Genomic DNA, 18,670 nt, shown 5'->3' with positions numbered 1-18,670 from the left:
AAGTCAGGGGATCACCAAAGCATTTCTGGTTGACTGGAGTTTCATTCTACTTCTCATGAAATGCATTTCAAACTCTTCATCAATACACATCAGCACCAAATTAAATCACTTAATTTGTGTTTTGTGGTTCTAAAACTACATTTGAGGTTTGTTTGACTCTCCTAAGCTGTAAATTGGTGTGAACAATGGAAAGAATAAAGGATCATCTCCTATAATTATAGGATGAAAATCACTTGATATAGCAAAATTAAGAAATATGTTCTAACTGCTAACTCCTGGATGGTTAGATTCACATTCTAACTCTGAATAACAATAAAAAACACTATAAAGCATATTTGTCTCGACAGAATCCCACAACGTTGAAGCAGATGACTTGTTAGTCATCAGCTGATGATCTGGTTGGTGGTACTTACAGAGGAGTATCCCTTTCCAAAACTGCCTCTGTTCTTGGTCCTGATCTTGGTGAGTGCTGACTCAGCAATGTCGGCTCGCTCCTCAGCGTCATCCAGCTCATTGACGGTCTTCCTGTACTTCGCCAAGTTCATGTTAGCTTGCTCCTCCTGCAATGACAAACAGACAAGAATATCATCAAGTGATGCACTTTATGCCAAATAGGTAGTGAGTAGGAGGAGGAGGTGACGTACAGCTTCCTCCACTTGTCTCTTGTAAGCCTTCATCTTGTTCTGCAGCCTTTCCACCAGCTCCTGCATCCTCTGCTGGTTCTTCTGGTCCTCCTCTGACTGGAAAAGCAGCTCCTTCAGACGACGCTCGTTCTTCCGCAGCGTCTTCACCGTCTCAGCGTGCCGCTTCTGCTCCGAGTCCAACTCCAGCTCCATCTCCTTCACCTGCCCACAGACACACAACTGTGACTTTCATTCTAATTCTTCAGCAAGTGTTACTTGTTGTTTACATTCATGAGAATTTGTAGTCTGGCTGATTACATCATCTGAGTTATTTTGTCGGATTTAAGAAAGCTCCTCTAGAGTCACAGAAGACATTAAACAGCTGTTGTCTCAGGTTGAGTGGTACTCCTCATGACGATTAAAAAGATGTGACATGCCACTTTAAAGATTGCTAATATGATTATGGTATGATTTTCTTTAGCGTTAGACAGAACCAATACGATCATAACAATCTTGCTATTCTGAGTGTGACCAGTAGTTTGGTTTGTCCTTAACATGGTCATTGGGCCATTAAACAGGGATGTGCTCATTCCAGACCCCCCAAAGGCCACAGATTCCCTTGGTTGCATTCATTTTTGTGGTAATTTGATTAATTGCACATTTATTTGGTAATCAAAGAACAATAGCAGCCTTAAGGTGGCTCATGCATTTTACATTGTGTCTCGTGTTGTATGGCCCTCGGTCAAAATCTACTATTAACATCTGTATTATTTAAGTTGATATTACGCTGCTGCATTTTCTTGAATTAATTTAGGTTCAACCAAACCACCATAAACTAACTGACACACCACAAACCAGGCAGGTAGATAGTGTTCCAGCTAACATAGCTGCCAGTGGTGGGCCGTCAGGGCCTGCAAGGCCTTCTCTGCTGGCCTAAACAGAATCACAAAGTTATAGCTATTTTATAATTTAATAATTTTTCTTAAATACACTACATGTAATATAATTTATACAAATATTTTTCCCATTATCTTATTTCCTCATTGCACAGCTACTGTCTTCCTCAGTTGCTCTGCTTCCAGCAGCTTGTTTTAAGTAGAGCTTTCATCCAATCAGATCTCACCTCTGTGTCTCTAGGTAAGAAGAGAGGCCCGAGGCCTGCAGACTCACAAGTGCATCCATGTGCAGTTTAAGTGAATGGGGACGATATTGTTGATTGTCATAGTCTTCAACCAATCAGATCTTTAGTTTGACATGTTGGGCGTATTCTTTGACGTGTCAGAGCCTGCTAGCTGGCCTACAAGTACGTCAGCATTACGTGCAGCTCAGTTTTCAGGTGCAGCGCTGCAGTGAGGTGCAGCGCGTGCTGTGTCGGAGTAGTAAGAGTTCAAGTTGAAAGATATGGAAGAAATTATGACATTTTTTGCATTTTGCTTGATGTAGATTTTTTTTTTTTTTTTTTACCTAGCTTTGTTTTTTTAACACTCAATGGCTATTATTTGTACAACTTGTATTTATGAAGATGGATTTTTGTTTGGCTTTATATGTGATAGGAACTATTGTTACGTCCAATGTTGCTCTGGGGACATATTTAGCCGGTGCCAGTTTTGCCAACTTGCCGACTTTCTCACTAAATCTGGCGACTTTCCAAACCCTCATGGAGACTTTTTTTGTCAAACACTACTAGTGACAAATCTAGCGAATTTTTCTTGTGTTGTTGGAGACTTTTCTGGTGTTTTGACTCTGCCCTGAAAGCACGTACTGTACGTTCTGCACTGTCGTGAACAAGCAGTGGGTGCTGCCGTGAGCCGCCCCAAAGCACTCACAGGCGGCTAGTCTCCTAGCAGCCTCGCACAGCAGTCCCAGCTGCTGCAGTCAGAGCAGAGAGGAGACGCAGTCTCGGCATATTCATGTATCTGCACTCTGCAGTTAATGTATTTATAGGTGTTGAGCTTCATTTTTACATGAAACAAATAATAACCGTAGCTTTGTTTCAGGTGCAGGACAGCAGTGAAGGCCCAGGTATACAATGCACGGTCCGCCACTGCTAGCTGGTAGCTAAAGGTTTTATATCTTGATTGAACATTGTGGGGGTCATTAGGGGCCCACAGCTCATTTTTTCCCTGGGGCCCTCTAGCAGGTTGATCTGGTCATGGAATATACTTGGCAATGTTCTGCCCAAGGGATGTTGATGCTGAATATACTGTATCTGTTTCCTTTTCCAAGAAAGGTGCTTGTTGCTTTACAGGAATTCCTTTTTTTCAGATTTTGATCATGTTTGTGTATGTGGACATTTTGGTCTAATGGTGGTGCTAAAGGAAAGGTCAGGGGGGGTCAGACTCAGCATCCTGAAGGAGTCATGAAGATTTATACCAGCTTTCATGGCTATAAGGGCAGTAGTTGTCAAAATGTCTTGCTCTGTTTGACAAACCAGACTGACACGTGACTCCGTACCTTTCCCTCCAACTTCTGGATGATCTTCTTGCCTCCTTTCAGAGCCATCTGCTCGGCCTCGTCTAGCCTGCTGCTCATGTCTTTGATCTGAGCATCCAGACCTTTCTTCACTCTCTCCAGGTGGAGTGCGTGCTCCTGCTCCAGACGCAGCTCCTCCCCCACTCGCGCCAACTGAAAGAGTTAAACCAGCCATTTGAAATTAAAATACATTTACCTTAAGTAGCTCTACTGCTGTAATATCTCAATACCAATTGTCTGTGTGTGTGTTTTACCTCACAGCTGGCCTTCTTGGACTTGTCTGTTGATCCTCTTAGCGCTCCTTGCAGCTCCTCATGCTCCTGCTGCAGAGTCTGGAGATCCACCTCCAGCTTCCTCCTCCCACTCAGAGCCAACTGGAACTGAGCACACAAGAGAAAACATTGAGAAAGTCATCAATCTATGGCGATTCTGCCAACACAGAGTTGATTCTTAGCTGATGCCACCGCTGGACCCTGAAGCAGAGAGACATGACATATCACCTGGTTGTTTAGGTCGCTGTGTTTCTCCCTGGCCTCCTGCAGCTCCGTCTCCAGGGCCTTGCGGGCCCTCTCTGTGCTCTCCAGGGCTGCACGAGTTTCCACCGCCTCGCTGACCAATAGAGAGCAGCGTCGTTCCATGGCCGCCTGCTCCTCCCTGCACTCCTCATGGTTCCGTACCTCCTCCTCCAACTGGGCCTGCAGCTCCTGGGACAGGGACAATGATTCAGTCAGTAAGCTTCTAGGGAGACAGAATTAAAAAAACATACGGTACGTCATCCGTCACACCTTAATCTGTTGCTGCATCTTCTTGCTGCTCTTGCTGATCTCTGCATTGTTCTTGGTGAGCAGGTCCACCTGCAGCTCCAGCTCGTTGGTGTCAGCCTCCAGTTTCTTCTTCAGCTTCAGCCCCTCTGCTTTTCCTTTCACCTCCACATCCAGACTGGCCTGCAGGGACTCCAGCGCCCTCTGGTGGCTTTTTCTGACAGATGAGGAGAGGGATGGATTGAAAGAAGAGGTGTTACAGAGAAGAGTTGTGCTGGTCTCACTGCAGAGACAGTAATAGAGCAGTTTAATGAGACTGGCCTTACCTCTGAAGATAATGTACTATGACTTTGTTGAAGAAATAAAAGGAGATATAGGACAGGACCAAAACAATAAGAGTTAGAGAATTACAGAGCATTAGTGCTATAGGTATCTTCAGTTTTTAGGCTAGACACAAAATGATATCCAGAAGTAAGATAACAAGACAGTGACATGGAATAAGCAGCAGTAAAACAAAGTCACATTAAAACAATAGTTCAACAATTAGGGAAATATACTGATTTTCTGTTGTGCTGAGAGTTAGATGAGAGGATCAATACCTCTCTCATATAATTCCCAATTTAAATCCCATTAAATATTAAGTTACAGCCAGCAGCTGCTTAGCTTAGCTTAGCTTAGTGACTGTAAACAGGGGGAAACAGCTAGCCTGCCTCTGTCGTAAAGCAACAATATGCTCAGCTAAAATAATCTTCAGCTGGCTGTGGATTCACACTCAATATAAAAGTATTAGAGTGCTATCAATCTACTCATCCAACTCTTGGCAAAAAAACAGATAAACAAATTCTTTAAGACAAGATTTCAGAGCAGAGACAGTTTCAGCTGACCTCATGCTAAGAACCACGGAACTATAACTGCAAAAGCTTGATCACCCTAAGTATTTTTTAACTTGGACTCCTCAATAATTAATAGACCCAAGGTTGTTGGGTCAATAAGCAGTTACAAGTTTACATTTATAGTTATATACTCAGGCACCATACAGTCATTTAGAATGAATTCTAAAAGGGAATGGGACAGTGGAGTGGAAAATGAAGGATTGAGCGTAAACTGAGGTACCTAGCGGCTTCCATCTCTTCCTCCTTCTCCTGAAGTCTGCGCTCCAGGTCTCCTTTAGCCTGAGACAACTCCAGCTGCAGCCTCAGCACCTTGGTTTCCTCGACCTGGGAGGAGGCAAGGAAGGGAAAAAGAAAAACCAGGGAGATTTTATCGAAACTTTATTAAATTAAATAAAACTGGGTATGAGATTAATTAAGAGTAAGCATACTGCACAACACCATAGGCTCCAATTAGCACAGCTAATAGGCAGATTAGCTGGAGCTATGTACCTCCAAAGCTGCCTCAGACTCTTCCAGTGAGGCCTGTAACTCTTCTTTCTCCATCTCAATTTTCTTCTTTGCTTTCTGGAGCTCATGGGCACTTTTACCTCCATCTGAAAGCTGGTCTGTAAGGTCAGCTACCTCCTCTGTCATCAAAGAAAAGCCACACACAAGTCCAATTAAACTAAGGGTACTATTCAGCTATTCCTTAAAAGGTCATACGTTTACTCTCATACCCTGGTACACCTTGTTCTCCCTGCGTAGGGCCTCCAGCTGCTCCAGAGACTCTTCATGGGTCGTCTTGAGTTTGAAGAGCTCGCTGGCGTGTTGCCTGCTCTCCTTCTGGCAGCCTTCCACCTCAGCCACCAGCTCCTCACACTTCTGTTTCCAGTCTCCGAGGTGCTTCTCCAGGACTCGCTGCTTCTTATCCAGAGCCTGACCGCAGCTGCTGGCCTGGGACAGGGAACATACGCTTAAAGACAACAAGAAAGACATTCATGGCATGGCAACACGTATATACAACATGCTTCCTCTCCTACCTTCACCAGGTCCATGCAGAGCTCCTCCACCTCTCCCTGCAGCCTCTGTTTGGTTTTCTCCAGCGAGGAACATTTGGCGTGGGTGGCTTCCACAGCCTCCTCGGCCTCCTGAAGTCTGGTTGCCAGCTTCTTCCTGTGACACATACATTATTTAGACCACTGAAATACATTCAAAGGTCAAATGTGACGGATGACCGCCAGTATTAATTTGACGTACCTGGTGTCCTCCAGCTCGTCGGCTTGCTGGATGGCATCCGACTCGTGTTTGGTCCTCCAGTGCGTCACCTCGCTGTTGAGTTTGGAGACGAGACGCTGCAGCTCTTGCTTGCTCTCCTGCTCCTCCTCCAGCTGCTCCTTCAGCACCTCGCACTCCTGCCGCACGGAGCTCAGACTGCTGCTGACCGCCTGCTTACACTGGCAGCCACACCAGAGACACATGTGAATACAGAAATGGGAGGGTGAGGGATCTGTTCAAATGTATTTGCATACTGGATATTTTACTTTTCAGACTTCCATTCTAAACACACACACACACACTGACCTTGACCTCCTCGTCCAGATGTTTCTTCAGTTCTTCCAGTTGGGATTGGAGCAGAGCCTTGGAGCGACTCAGCTGGCTGGCTCTGGTCTCCGCCTCCTCCATCTGTCGACTCACGTCTGCATTATCAGCTGACAGGACACACAAGGAAACTGATTATCACACTGTAGCATACCACATAACAGTTCTGTTAAAAAACTAGCATACAATGTGATTTCTTTTGTTATTATTTCTGTTTGGTGACAACAGCACATGTGCATACATAATCCAGAGAAGAAAAGTTGAACAGAAGAAAGATACAGTAGATAAAATAGCTAAATGAAGCGTCGATGACTCATTCTGTGTCTGTTGCATTGCTCTGTGGGGAATAAGTAAACTGATTTGTTTGCCATTGAAAACAAGGTAAAAGTCATGTTATTCTATTATAGAGAGGATCCTCACCAAAGTGGTCAAAAAGACTAGAAAAGCGCTATACAAGTACACTCCATTTACCACTTATGTTATATGTCAAAGTTAATTAACTAGTCATTAGCAGTACAACTCAGCCACTAATTACAGTTGTATAACGCCATCTGTGTTCTGGAAGAGCTCTTTCAACTCTCACAAAACAAGTGCGACAACACTTGAGTATTCTTGGTTTAGTATTCAAAGACATGGGCAACGTAAAGACACTATTGAGTTACATTATGGGAAGTTTAGAGAATAAAAGTCAGGATACCTGAGTGATACTCTCAATTGCGAGTCAAACAAAGCTCATGTGAATATTCAGTGTTTCTCAACAAAACATATTGTGTGTACTCTTGAGGCCTAACAAAAAGGTTGCATAATTTTGATCCACATGAAACATTTGCAAGGCAATTTTTTAATATATTGCATTATTGCAATATTACATTGTTTATATCCATGTTTGCTTGCTTGCAGTCTTATTCTTCAGTGGTTTTTTTTGCAGATTTCTTTGTCAACAAAGTTCCTGATGTGACAGGTGAACGGTACATGTGAGTCTGCTCCTGATGTGACAGGTGAACGGTACCTGTGAGTCTGTCCCTGATGTGACAGGTGAACGGTACCTGTGAGTCTGTTCCTGGCCACACTGAGCTCAGTCTGGGTCCTCTGCAGGTCGTCTCCTCTCCTGTTGGCTTCTGACAGCTGCTCCTCCAGCTTCTTCATCTGGCTGTCTGAAGACGTCTGCAGCACAACACAAACACACCAGCACACATGTTACACTCAAGTTAAAAATGTTTAAAAAAAGAAAATTGTGACAGTGTAAGTTCATTATCAACTGCATTACATGTGACCTAACTTCCTGACCTTGGCCTTCTGCAGACTCTCAAGAGAAGCAGCCAGCTCATCCACCTCCATCCTCAGGTTCTGCTTCTCCTTCTCCAGTTTGGCTCTGGTCCGCTGCAGAGCCTCACACTGTTCACTCAGCTCTGCCATGGCATCACCGTGCCGTTTCCTCAGGGACGCAGCCAGCGCTTCCGACTGGACAGAGGTCTCCTCCAGGTCTCGCCTCAGACGCTGCAGCTCAGCCTCTCGCTTCTTGTTCACCTCCATCTGTAAATCACACACAGGCTGGTTGTCAGGTTCTGTTTTGAAGGCTGTGCAACTAATGTCCTAAGGGACCCACAAGACTGTATACTTTTCTTTGTATCATGCACAGCATATGTCCTCATGTGAGGAGTTTTCAAAGTCCTCTGTTTTGAGTGATTTTTCTAACATCGGAATGCCAAAATGTCCTCAATAACCAATTCTGAATGGAAGTTTTCTTTGAATTTCTAAAATCAACACAAAATAATATTGCTATGTAGTGTCACATGCTGATATGTGTATGTTGTACACTGAGCCAGGTTAGCTGTTTTCCCCTTTCAGTTCTTTATGCTAAACTGAGAGCTAAAAGTTAGCTTCTCCTCTACCTTTTGGCAAAAAGCATATAGTGTATAATCTAGTGCAGTTTAAAAGAATGTAGTGGTACAAGTGTGTGTGTGTGTGTCTGTTAGAATGTACTGTATATAGTGTCATACGTTTTTCGTCACAGCCCACGGTGTCTGACACCAACGCACAAGGCATAAAGGAGTACACAGTGAGATAAAAAGTGTCCCCAAGGGGTGCTGACCAAGCGTCCGTATTTGAAGCGTTGGGAATGAGAACGGGTTGATAGAGTTCACCTGTGAGGCGGTGACCCCTCCTGCTTCCTCCAGTCGGTCAGTGAGATCATCCAGTTCTCTGGTTAGATCTGCTCTCTGCTTCTCCACCTGCCGAAAACAGAGCAGTTCCAGAATGGTTATTAAGTCATTTAATGTTAAACCCTAACCCTATTTTTTAGGCCTCTGCTCGAAAATTGCATACCCATACTAAAAAGAGTATATCTCTGCAACCACAAGGTCTATTTGAATAACGTTGGTGTTATAATAAAGGGAACACTTGTGAGATTTGTTCAGATATGTAAATATCAGTGTATATGTTACTGGTTAAGAGCAAATGAAGATGGGACACAGCACAAATTGAAAAGTTTCAGGTTCGCCTAAAAAAGAAAGCACTTACAGGATTATTATTTCCTTGGAATGATGTAGCTGCAGGTCTAAACCTCTCCCAAATCATAGCACAATATGTGAACAGTCTCTCCGCAAAGTCTGAGTTTGTTAAAGTGAAGCAGAACAAACTTAGAGAGGTTTTAGTACAGAGAGTTCAGGCGAGGTCTCCAAAATGGTCATTTTGGCACATGCGTGTCATTTGAATTTTCTCATGTACCAAACTATATATTTCACTTGTATATCACTAATGGTGTTCAATACATCCAAATACAGCAGTTTGGCTTCATTTTGAAAGCCAGAATCCTCTCTGAGTCCTCTCTGTGTCTCTCTGCGTACTGGAGTTTTTCTCGATGTCAGCCTCCTGTGAGTACACAGGGCTCTGTCTCAGCAACCCATTGGTCGATTTCAGTGATTGACACCTCATTTGAAGCCTTAGAGCCAATAGAATTTAGCTATATCGACCAAAATGAGATTGACAGCACTGTTAGCCAATCAGAATCAGCAGTGCGCCGTCCTGTGAGACATGCTTGGTTGTGACGCAAGGCCATTCTCAGACTTCCTGCTTCGACTCACAGCAACGTAGAAACGCCCGGAATCATTTTAGTGTAACACAGGACGTAGTTGTAACGTATTTCAGTGTGGAATTACATATATATATAAACATATCACGGAAAAACAGCAAAGGTAAGAGACATTTTACAACTATCGTTTGATGAAGCGATTTCTGTTGTTGGTGTTCTTTGGCTCATATCTCGATGATGCTTTGTTGTAGCTAGATTTGATGTATATGTCCAGAATCTGTGTCTGCTTTCTTTTGAGGTATCGTGTCTGCGTATTGCATAAAATACCACAGCGGTAGAGCCAGAAATGTGGCGAGTGGGTTGAGTAGGTGGCGCTATATGGATTTTGATATTTGGTAATTCATTTAGTTGTTTGTTTGAGTTGTGTTTGGAGCATGTATAAAAGGCTTACATATTCTTGTAGCCCAGGTTCTGCTGTTTAGTCTGATGTGCAACATCATATTTGTTTGTGATAAGTGCATTTTTTTACGACGGTATATGCTAAACTTTCTCCATAGCCCCCAGAAAAGGGGGCGCTCGGGCTTAAGTGGAGTTTAATGGAACATTTAGGGTAAAACTTGATACTAAATGGAGATGATTACACTAGGCTAAACCATTAGGATTTATGTTATGATACAGTGTACAGTATGTATGATCACAATGTATGAGTGGACTGATCCTCTATCTGGAGTCACAATAATGAATATTCCTACTCCACTAGAGAGCAAGTCATAGTATCGTAATAAGTGTTTTCGTGCACCTAAATATGCATTAACATTCCTTGGTCAAATCAATGGGATGAACACCTCAACTGTTCTGGCCCTGAAGCAGTCCTTCCTCCTCAGACAGGATATTTACCCATCAGGGGATCAGTATGATTGACAGCCCATAGGGGGAAGTGATCTTTCCTGAGGTCAGAGGCCAGCAGAGAAACTGGTATCCAATCAGAGCAATGCAGGGGTTAGCTGCTGTCACACAGTCCAAATATTATCTGTGAACTCCTGTTTCCTGTGCAAGTTATCCAGTACCCCGTTCACTGATAAACATCCTCCAGCTTAACAAACTGTAAACACATTGTCATAATCACAACATTAAGTTGTTATGGCTAACATGTTTGCAAATTTCCTATTCCTATTAATACATGCAGCAGAATGGGAACAACATTGCATTCATTTGAAGGCGTGTCCTGTTGAAGGTAAGTTCAATATTCACTCTCCACCAACTCAGCACTTGCTGATAGTGGTGAGAATGAACCAAATTATATAGTTGTGGGCAGTAGATATAAAGATTTTTATCAGTGCAGCTTCAACTTAAAAAGGGGGCAGGAAGTAAATATATGCTTTATTTTAACACTAACCCCAAATCTTTAAGTGACTCAAATATAACAGTCGAATCAATGTTTTGAAATCTTATGAATGCAATACTGTTTCAGAACAAAAGACAAAATGAAAAGAAAAAAAATCATACAAATTTCATTGTCATACATCTGGATCACACTCAAAATCCACACTGGCTAACCTAGTATAATACGATTTAATACGCAGTATAATACAACTTTATACCTTACATTAGAAGAATTAAGTTTAATTAAGTGTTGCACATAAATACAAAACAAATAAAATACATACGTAAAGCTTCAGAAATGTATGAATGATATACTCCTCAGCAAAGTCATCAGAGAGACCCTTCTCACACACAAACGTGGTACAGCACACATGGAGAGAGTTTATAATGCTGGGCCATTAAACTCACAGCCACAGCGCTCTGTAGTTAAAAGCACTTGTTTTTACACAGATCTTTTACAGCTGTTCTTAAGGCAGCCGTAGATGTTGAGACTGGTCTGTGAAAGACTCTCAGGCCTCCCTGATAGCAGCAATGAGCCACAGCCGTCAACACACCTCAGGCAGAACGAGGGAAAACAGATGATACTCACTGGGGGGCTCCTCTTTCACCCCCCACACTCCCAACCTGTGGGCCACCAGCTCACGCATTAACATCTATAAGGTTGAGTATCCTACCCTGAACACAGTGGTGGGCCGTCAGGGCCAGCAAAGCCTTCTCTGCTGGCCTAAACAGAATCACAAAATTATCGCTATTTTATAATTTAATAATTTTTCACAAATACACTACATGTATTATAATAATTTTTCCCATTATCTTATTTTCTCATTGCACAGCTATTGTCTTCCTCAGTTGCTCTGCTTCCAGTGCAGCTTGTTTTAAGTAGAGCTTTTATCCAATCAGATTTCACCTCTGTGTCTCTAGGTAAGAAGAGAGGCCCGAGGCCCGCTAGGTAGACTTTGCAGATTAAAGTAAATGGGGACGATATTATTGATTGTCATAGTCTTCAACTAATCAGATCTTTAGTTTGACATGTTGGGCGTATTCTTTGACATGCCAGAGCTACCGAAGTAGTCTACAAGTACGTCAGCATTAACGTGCGGCTGGCTCAGCATTAATGTGCGGTGTGATTGGTCAGTGGAATAGCGTGACTGTTGTGACGCTGAAGCAGCTAGCAGAAGTTAGTCGTAGTAGTAACAGTTCAAGTTGAAAGATATGTAAGAAGTTATGATATTGACATGACATTTTTAGCGTTTTGCTTGGTGTAGATTCTTTTTTTTTAACCTAGCTTTGTTTTTTTAACACTCAATGGCTGAAGGAGGAGAAACGGATTTCTCAAGAAGGACATTTCCAGAAAAAATGGACATCGTAAGAAAGGGTCGGCCAACCCCACAGCTAGCAGCCCTGACCCAGCCAGGAAAAGGATTTGTACGAACGGTATTCCTGGCTGACAGCGTCGGAGAAGCGTTGCACATGTTCTGGCTAAGAATGCGTTTTATTTGCGAGTGAGCGTCTTGGTGTTTGGAGCTGTTTGGAGCTACGCTAACCTGAGGTGGCTAACCAAGGCAGCAACACGACACCATAGCACGACAGGACACTTACAAGCTACGGTGCTTTTGAAAACTTTTGGAGAGACCCGAGTCTCGAGTTATTGAACTCTTTGTAATCAAGGAAAGGAGGATGGACTTTGTCTCTAATAGTGAACAGCAGCTTTGGTAAGTGAAGTGCTTTTGTGTTTTTACATCTGCAGTAGCGTTACTACTGTGTTCATTTGTCTATGGTGTCGTTTTTATGATATGGTTAATATTGTTCCCTCTTATGTGAATAATATTTGAATGCTCTTCAGTTTGCGTTGGAATATGTGTTTTACCGCTGAAATGTTGCATGCTTTGTTGTCATATAAATATATGTGACTGGTTCATGTGAGTTTGTTCTCATCATTGTGTTAATTACGTTGATTTTGACTATATGCATTGTCCGTTAATGACGAAGCATCCCGTCATGCGCGGGGTTAGGGTCGGACATTTGATTCTCTGTTTCAGGTGTTGTTTTCTTTAAGAAAGCATGAATTATGGTCTGGAGAAATGGGGATTGTGTGGCGATTGCTTTAGCCTGTTTTGACTTTTCGTGTCACCTAATTTAACGTGTTTCCATCCTGACGAGGAGAGTGCAAAGATATTGATGGTATATCTGTATTTGTGTGTGTTTCTGAGAACACTCCACTGTACAGTATGTGTGTATGACAGACATTCCAGTTGGGGGAAGATCCCATGGAAAATAGTGCTGTCTGTCAGCCTGTATCTCCTGATGATATCTTCCCTGTGCGACCTGATGAGCAGAGTCAAACAATAGCGCGCCTGTCTGCAGCAGAGGTATGTTGTGTTTGAGCTCCTCTGAAGACGCAGGCTGCGGAACAGATAAAGACCTGCGTGTCTCTGCCTGCTTCTTTCAATGCTCTGTGGCTTTGTAGACTGGTGTGGGGGGGGGGGGGGAGAGACCCGGTTAGCACCATTAGGAATACCACCCAGAGTGGGAAGAATTGTGCAAAACACGCCCTTGGGCCCACTGTCGCTCTAGTCAACACTCAAGGGGAGATATGTACCTCTGCATTTCTGCCTTTACCTACTGTAACATGAAAACTGCAGGCAGGTCTTAAGAGGGGCAACCAGTTTCTGTGGCTTATATACACACACGCTTTAAGAGGGTCTGGTTTGAAACAACAAGCACTTAAAGCGCCCACCTTAGTAGATTAGCTTTATATGAACAAGGCAAACTCTTTACACTAAAATGTCTTGGAAACGTTGCTGTGCCGAAAAGGAAGGTGAAAAAAACCATCTGTTTCTTCCGATTTGCTTCTAAGAGCAGGGTGAGATTACAAGAAACAGAAGGTGCACTGTGTGTGTGTGTGTGTGTGTGTGTGTGTGTGTGTGTGTGTGTGTGTGTGTGAGGGATAGAGAAAGAGGGGGCAAAATAAGAATGAGGAAAAAGGATGTTGAGGTCCCTCTTGGCCTCTGGGGTTGCCCTGTATGTTAACTACAAACACAAGGTCCCTCCCCCCTGACTTTATTATCACAGGTGGAGATAGTTTGGGGTGACCAGAGGCACAGCACCTACACACGTATCCCGGCTGCCAACAGATCAGCAATCTTTTTCTTTTTTTTGTTCTCTTTCAGTGTTCCCACCAATCCACAAAAAAGCTCTCAACACCACAGGCTGCTTGGCATCCTCTTATCTACCCTGCAGCCTGAAGGCTCATCTGCTCTTTGTTTCATGGAGGGGGAGGGGAGATGTGGTACCTGTGCCTTATAGTTGTGTACCATACCTTGGCTCTGATGGCCCGCTCAGCTTCGAGCTCCTCCTCCAGTTCTTCAATGCGAGCCTGAAGAGAGAAGAAAGTTGACATGAATTTCAGTGGAACGGGAAAAAAATAAAGTATGAAATATGACAACTGAAGTTGAGGTGTTATCCTCTGGTTTCACGGTCCCTATATCATTCTGACAGAGAACAAATGTTTGCTATTTCAGGGCAGCACTTGTGTGGTTGTGAGGCCGTTTCATACTCTCTCCTTACTCTAGGGATTTGGAATGCCCCTGGTTTTTTCCTCAGGTAGCAATTTAGGGCAAGAATGTCCGTAGCAACCATCATTATCTGTATTCTGGCCCAGGGCTGGGTCTGCTATAGAGACCAAAACACATCAGTGCCATTTCCATGACATTCAAGGAATTTGTGTTATGTTTTTGCTTTATCTTGGTTTTACAGTCCTGGCTTGATGTCAGTGATGCTTTTCCCAAGCAGCATCACGGTAGTTGTCAAATGATTGTCACTAATTCAATTCACACTACAAGATATATATAGATATATATATATATAAATACTGTATATATTTATATATACGTATATAGTTGAAAAATACTTGATAAATGTCCACTTAACTGCTTCATAGCATGTTACAAAGCATTAATTCATTGTTAATACACTGATTTTAAATGCCAAATAGTGAGGTCATAGTCCTTTTTTTTTCAAAAATTGTGTAGACCAAATGAGAATTTTTTTTTCAGCCTTGCAAATCAAAAATACACTGGTGATGGTTACCATACTCAAAGTACTGGTGCAATCAGTGATGAATGTAACTTATTTCCTCATGTACTACATTTAATAGTTATAGTAATAGCATAGCCTTATATGTTTTAAATGCTCCTAATATTAATCTGATTGTGCTCCAACCATCAAAACAATGAGAAAGATCTAACATTAATAAATCATCACAGTACATTTCCATTCCACTAATCTCGTGCCAAAGCCGCATTTTGTCCTGCTGATAAAATGTTATTGCTAGTTTCCCGACATGGCAGCACCCTTCCAAGTTGTGTCATGTTCTGCGCTATCTGCAGCGTCTATCTATGTCAGGAAGTGTGTCTGACATGGCATGTAGCCCAGGGCCATTCACAGCAACAACACCTACACTCAGTGATGTGGTGAAAGCCACTCAGCGGCTACACGGCTCCCAAAGCTCCCCAAACATAACAGTATCACATACTAAGGACAAAATGAACACACACGGACAGGCAATCATCCTGCAGTTGTACCTTCTTTGATTCATTGTTAATGCAAGGGGAGTTTGTCTAGATTTCTCAGAAATGTCCCAAAAGTGGGGTCGGGAATGTCGTAGCCTGACACTACAAACAAGACGTAACTTCATCCTTTTCTCCACAGTATTTTTAAATGTTAAGCACAAACAGAGAGACATAAAAAGTGGAATAAAAACTCACATGCCAGCGTAGGACCTCTGCAGAGAGAACAGCCATGGTGAGGCAGCAGCAGCCCAACTGACTGTCCCACACACACACACAATCGCTCACACACTCACACACACGGCTTCACTGTTGATCCCCTGCAGCATTTTTGCTGTCCACACCCCCTTGTGCATGCACAGCTTTTTTTCTCTCAGTTTCCCACTCATATATCTGTTTCTTGTTAAATTCCTACTTTCCACAGCCTCAAAATAAATATTATGGCTCTAATACAATTGTAGAAAATATAGTGTACTAACAGTGCTAAAATGTCTGAGCCAGACTATGGATTAACACAATTTGGACAACTCTATGGCAGAAAGAGGTTATACATTGATTTTGTGAATTTTTCTCAATGAAATGATCCACATAGCTTTCTATTGAGGAGCACTGATGGAATGATTAGCCCACCATTGCTGAGAATGGTTGCAGGGTTTAATCTCCAAAATTGTAAGTGCTTAAAGTTTCAGCTTTCTTTTTTTCCTCTGCACTCTGAAAATATAATAATCGTCCATAAATTGTAATCAGATGTGACCTCATAGCTGATGTCTCCTCACTTGTGTCTGAGGGGCTATTCAGTACCGTGGGCAGTTATATCCTGTGAGATCCCCCCCCCCCCCCCCCCCGCCCATGTCATTTGGAGGGAAAACAAGAGCCAAACAATTTCAAGCCCGGCCTCTGCACCAGACACAGCCTTACAGATACCCTGCTGATGTTGGTCCACCATACTGTCCACACATGCTCACATTCTTCAGGTCCCTGCGACTGGGCTGGAATCTGCTGCTTTGTTCTTCTTAAATGCCTTCAGATGTACAGCTTCCAACAGTAAAAGTCATGGTTGTTTGATTGGCCAGGTGCTGACAGGTCCTGCTGACCCGGTCAAAGCCTTATGCTGTGGGTGATGATGATGCAGGTCGAATCAGTGGTATTACAAATGATGCCTGATGGTTGTACAACAGAGATAAATAAGGATGTTTGAATACATGCCCTGGCAGCATGCTGGACTATATTGCAGGAAGTCAAGTTCTACATTGTCTTCAAAAGTTTTCAAAAATCAACTGCAGGAAATTCATCATTATAATACACTCCCTGATTTGTTACAGATCCCAGTGTCCTCCCAGGTCACTGTAGCACATTGCACACAGATGAGTGTGAAAACAGCAACAGAGAGCCCAGAGGAAATTTGGTCATTCAGGGACAGTATTGAGCGCCAGAAAAAAGCCAGGGGGTGTATCTATAAGTGCTGTGATTCTGATGGTTAGGTCCAGTACTGTGTGGACGGCTCACTGTTTTGGGAACTCTGTATATTTGCTTTTTTCTTAGAGCTGCACTGTTTACAGGATGCGTTCAGGTTCAAGTATTGAATGCAGCCCAACACAGAATCACTGTAACTGTCACAGCTCTGTCACTTCTATCTAGCTTTTTCCACCTTTCACTCACCTAATCAGTTCATTCAGTGCACCTGCCAGTCACACTCACCTCATCAGCTCATCACTCTCACCTGCTCACTCTGCCTCTTCACTATTTAAACCCCTGCCTCACACACACTCACTGCCAGATCGTTCTCTGCATTCATGCTAAACTTTCCCGCATTCACCCATGGACTGATTCCCTGTTGCCGACGCTGCCTGTTCTGGACTACCTCGCCTTGCCTCTGACCACGAGAATCCTGTCGCTGATTCTTCCGGAGAATATTCAGTGTGTTGAAAATAAAGAACTTAAATCATACCAGTCCTGGTGTTGTCGTACTGCTCCTGGGTCCTAACTACAGCCGTTACAGTACGATCTGGCCACATCATGGATCCAGCAGACGGCACAACGGCATGGACCGCGATCAAGGAGACGATGCAGCGAACCGAGACCATGGTGGTCACCAACACCACCGAGGTTCACCACGACCTGGCGAATCAGAACCAGATTCTCATCACGTTAATTGACCAGGTACGACAACTCACGGCAGTCGCAGCTCCGACCAACGCAACGGCATCGCCGCCACTTGCTCCGGTTCACTCGGGAATGGATCCAGCAGTATCTACGGCGGTCTCAGAGCCCCGGGTGGGGGAGCCCGAATGTTAAGCTGGGGATCCTGAGGGTTGCAACGCATTCCTGACGAACTGTTCCATCCTGTTTGCGTTGCAGCCCCGCACCTTCGCGTCAGAGGACGCCAGGGTGGCGTTTACCATCAACCACCTGACGGGGAGAGCTCGCCTGTGGGGAACAGCGGTATGGGATCGTCGGACTCCTGCCTGTGCTTCCTTCCAGTCCTTCTCTGCCTAACTACGCAAGGTTTTCGGACTGGTGTCCAGAGGACCGGACGTCACCGGAGGGCTAATGGGGCTCCAGCAGGGCCACCGATCTGTCACGGACTACGCCATTGATTTCCGGACTCGGGCACGATTAAGCTCTTGGAACATGGATGCCCAGTGTGACGCGTATCTACTCGGGTTAGCGGATTACGTCAAAGATGAACTCATCGCGTTCGAGCTACCCACATCCCTGGACGGACTTATCGAGGCAACCTCCAGAGTGGATCGCTGCATCCAGGTCAGGCGGCTGACAAGGCGCCGGGAACAGTCAAGCCAGGCGGGTCATGTTTGCTCACAATTGCCCGTTAAAAGCCCGGGCTCGCCAGTAAAGAAGGAAGTACTGGTGAGCCGAGCAGTTTCTCTGCCTGTCAACGACCACTTTTCCACACCCAACTACTGTTAAACGGGGGCTCCCATACTATTTCCACCTTCCTGGATTCTGGAGCAGACGCATCTATTATGGACGAGGACCTCTGTACACAGTTGGGGATCGACCGGACACCTGTTCCCCAGGCTGTTCCAGCCAGCGCCCTGGACGGTCATCTTCTGGGCACAGTGACGCATCAAACCGTTCCGGTACACATGCTGCTGTCCGGCAACCATCACGAGACCATCAGCTTCCACATCTTGCAAACCCCTCGCATCCCCCTCATTCTGGGATACCCCTGGCTGCGTCAACATAATCCGCACATCGACTGGACTACGGGGGCTTTTCGGGGTTGGAGCCAGTCCTGTCATCTAGTCTGCCTGAAGCAAGCTGCCGTTCCACGAGGTGCCATGCTCACCAATTCCACCCCTGAACTTACGGGGGTTCCTGCGGAATACTTGGACTTTAG

General features: G+C 44.2%; 1 protein-coding gene across 1 annotated transcript in view; it reads right to left on the bottom strand.

Moving 5' to 3' along the window:
• Positions 1 to 18,670, bottom strand: part of LOC142951253 (putative uncharacterized protein MYH16) — a 40,609-nt gene that overhangs the window by 2,229 nt on the left and 19,710 nt on the right. The window contains exons 7-22 of the mRNA XM_076092746.1: positions 14,061 to 14,117; positions 8,472 to 8,558; positions 7,615 to 7,860; positions 7,374 to 7,491; positions 6,310 to 6,437; positions 5,986 to 6,182; positions 5,769 to 5,901; positions 5,466 to 5,682; positions 5,239 to 5,375; positions 4,970 to 5,073; positions 3,881 to 4,073; positions 3,596 to 3,799; positions 3,350 to 3,475; positions 3,078 to 3,248; positions 645 to 845; positions 414 to 560 (exon numbers count right to left, since the gene is read on the bottom strand). Coding sequence (XP_075948861.1) covers positions 414 to 560; positions 645 to 845; positions 3,078 to 3,248; positions 3,350 to 3,475; positions 3,596 to 3,799; positions 3,881 to 4,073; positions 4,970 to 5,073; positions 5,239 to 5,375; positions 5,466 to 5,682; positions 5,769 to 5,901; positions 5,986 to 6,182; positions 6,310 to 6,437; positions 7,374 to 7,491; positions 7,615 to 7,860; positions 8,472 to 8,558; positions 14,061 to 14,117 — 2,466 coding nt within the window. The remainder of the gene's footprint in view (positions 1 to 413; positions 561 to 644; positions 846 to 3,077; positions 3,249 to 3,349; positions 3,476 to 3,595; positions 3,800 to 3,880; positions 4,074 to 4,969; positions 5,074 to 5,238; positions 5,376 to 5,465; positions 5,683 to 5,768; positions 5,902 to 5,985; positions 6,183 to 6,309; positions 6,438 to 7,373; positions 7,492 to 7,614; positions 7,861 to 8,471; positions 8,559 to 14,060; positions 14,118 to 18,670) is intronic.

Source organism: Anarhichas minor, unplaced genomic scaffold (assembly GCF_050575085.1).
Source record: "Anarhichas minor isolate MPS153535 unplaced genomic scaffold, ASM5057508v1 ptg000017l, whole genome shotgun sequence".
NCBI classification, from domain to species: Eukaryota; Metazoa; Chordata; class Actinopteri; order Perciformes; family Anarhichadidae; genus Anarhichas; species Anarhichas minor.
Note: the sequence above shows the minus strand (reverse complement) of the source record. Positions and strands in the feature narration are given on the sequence as shown.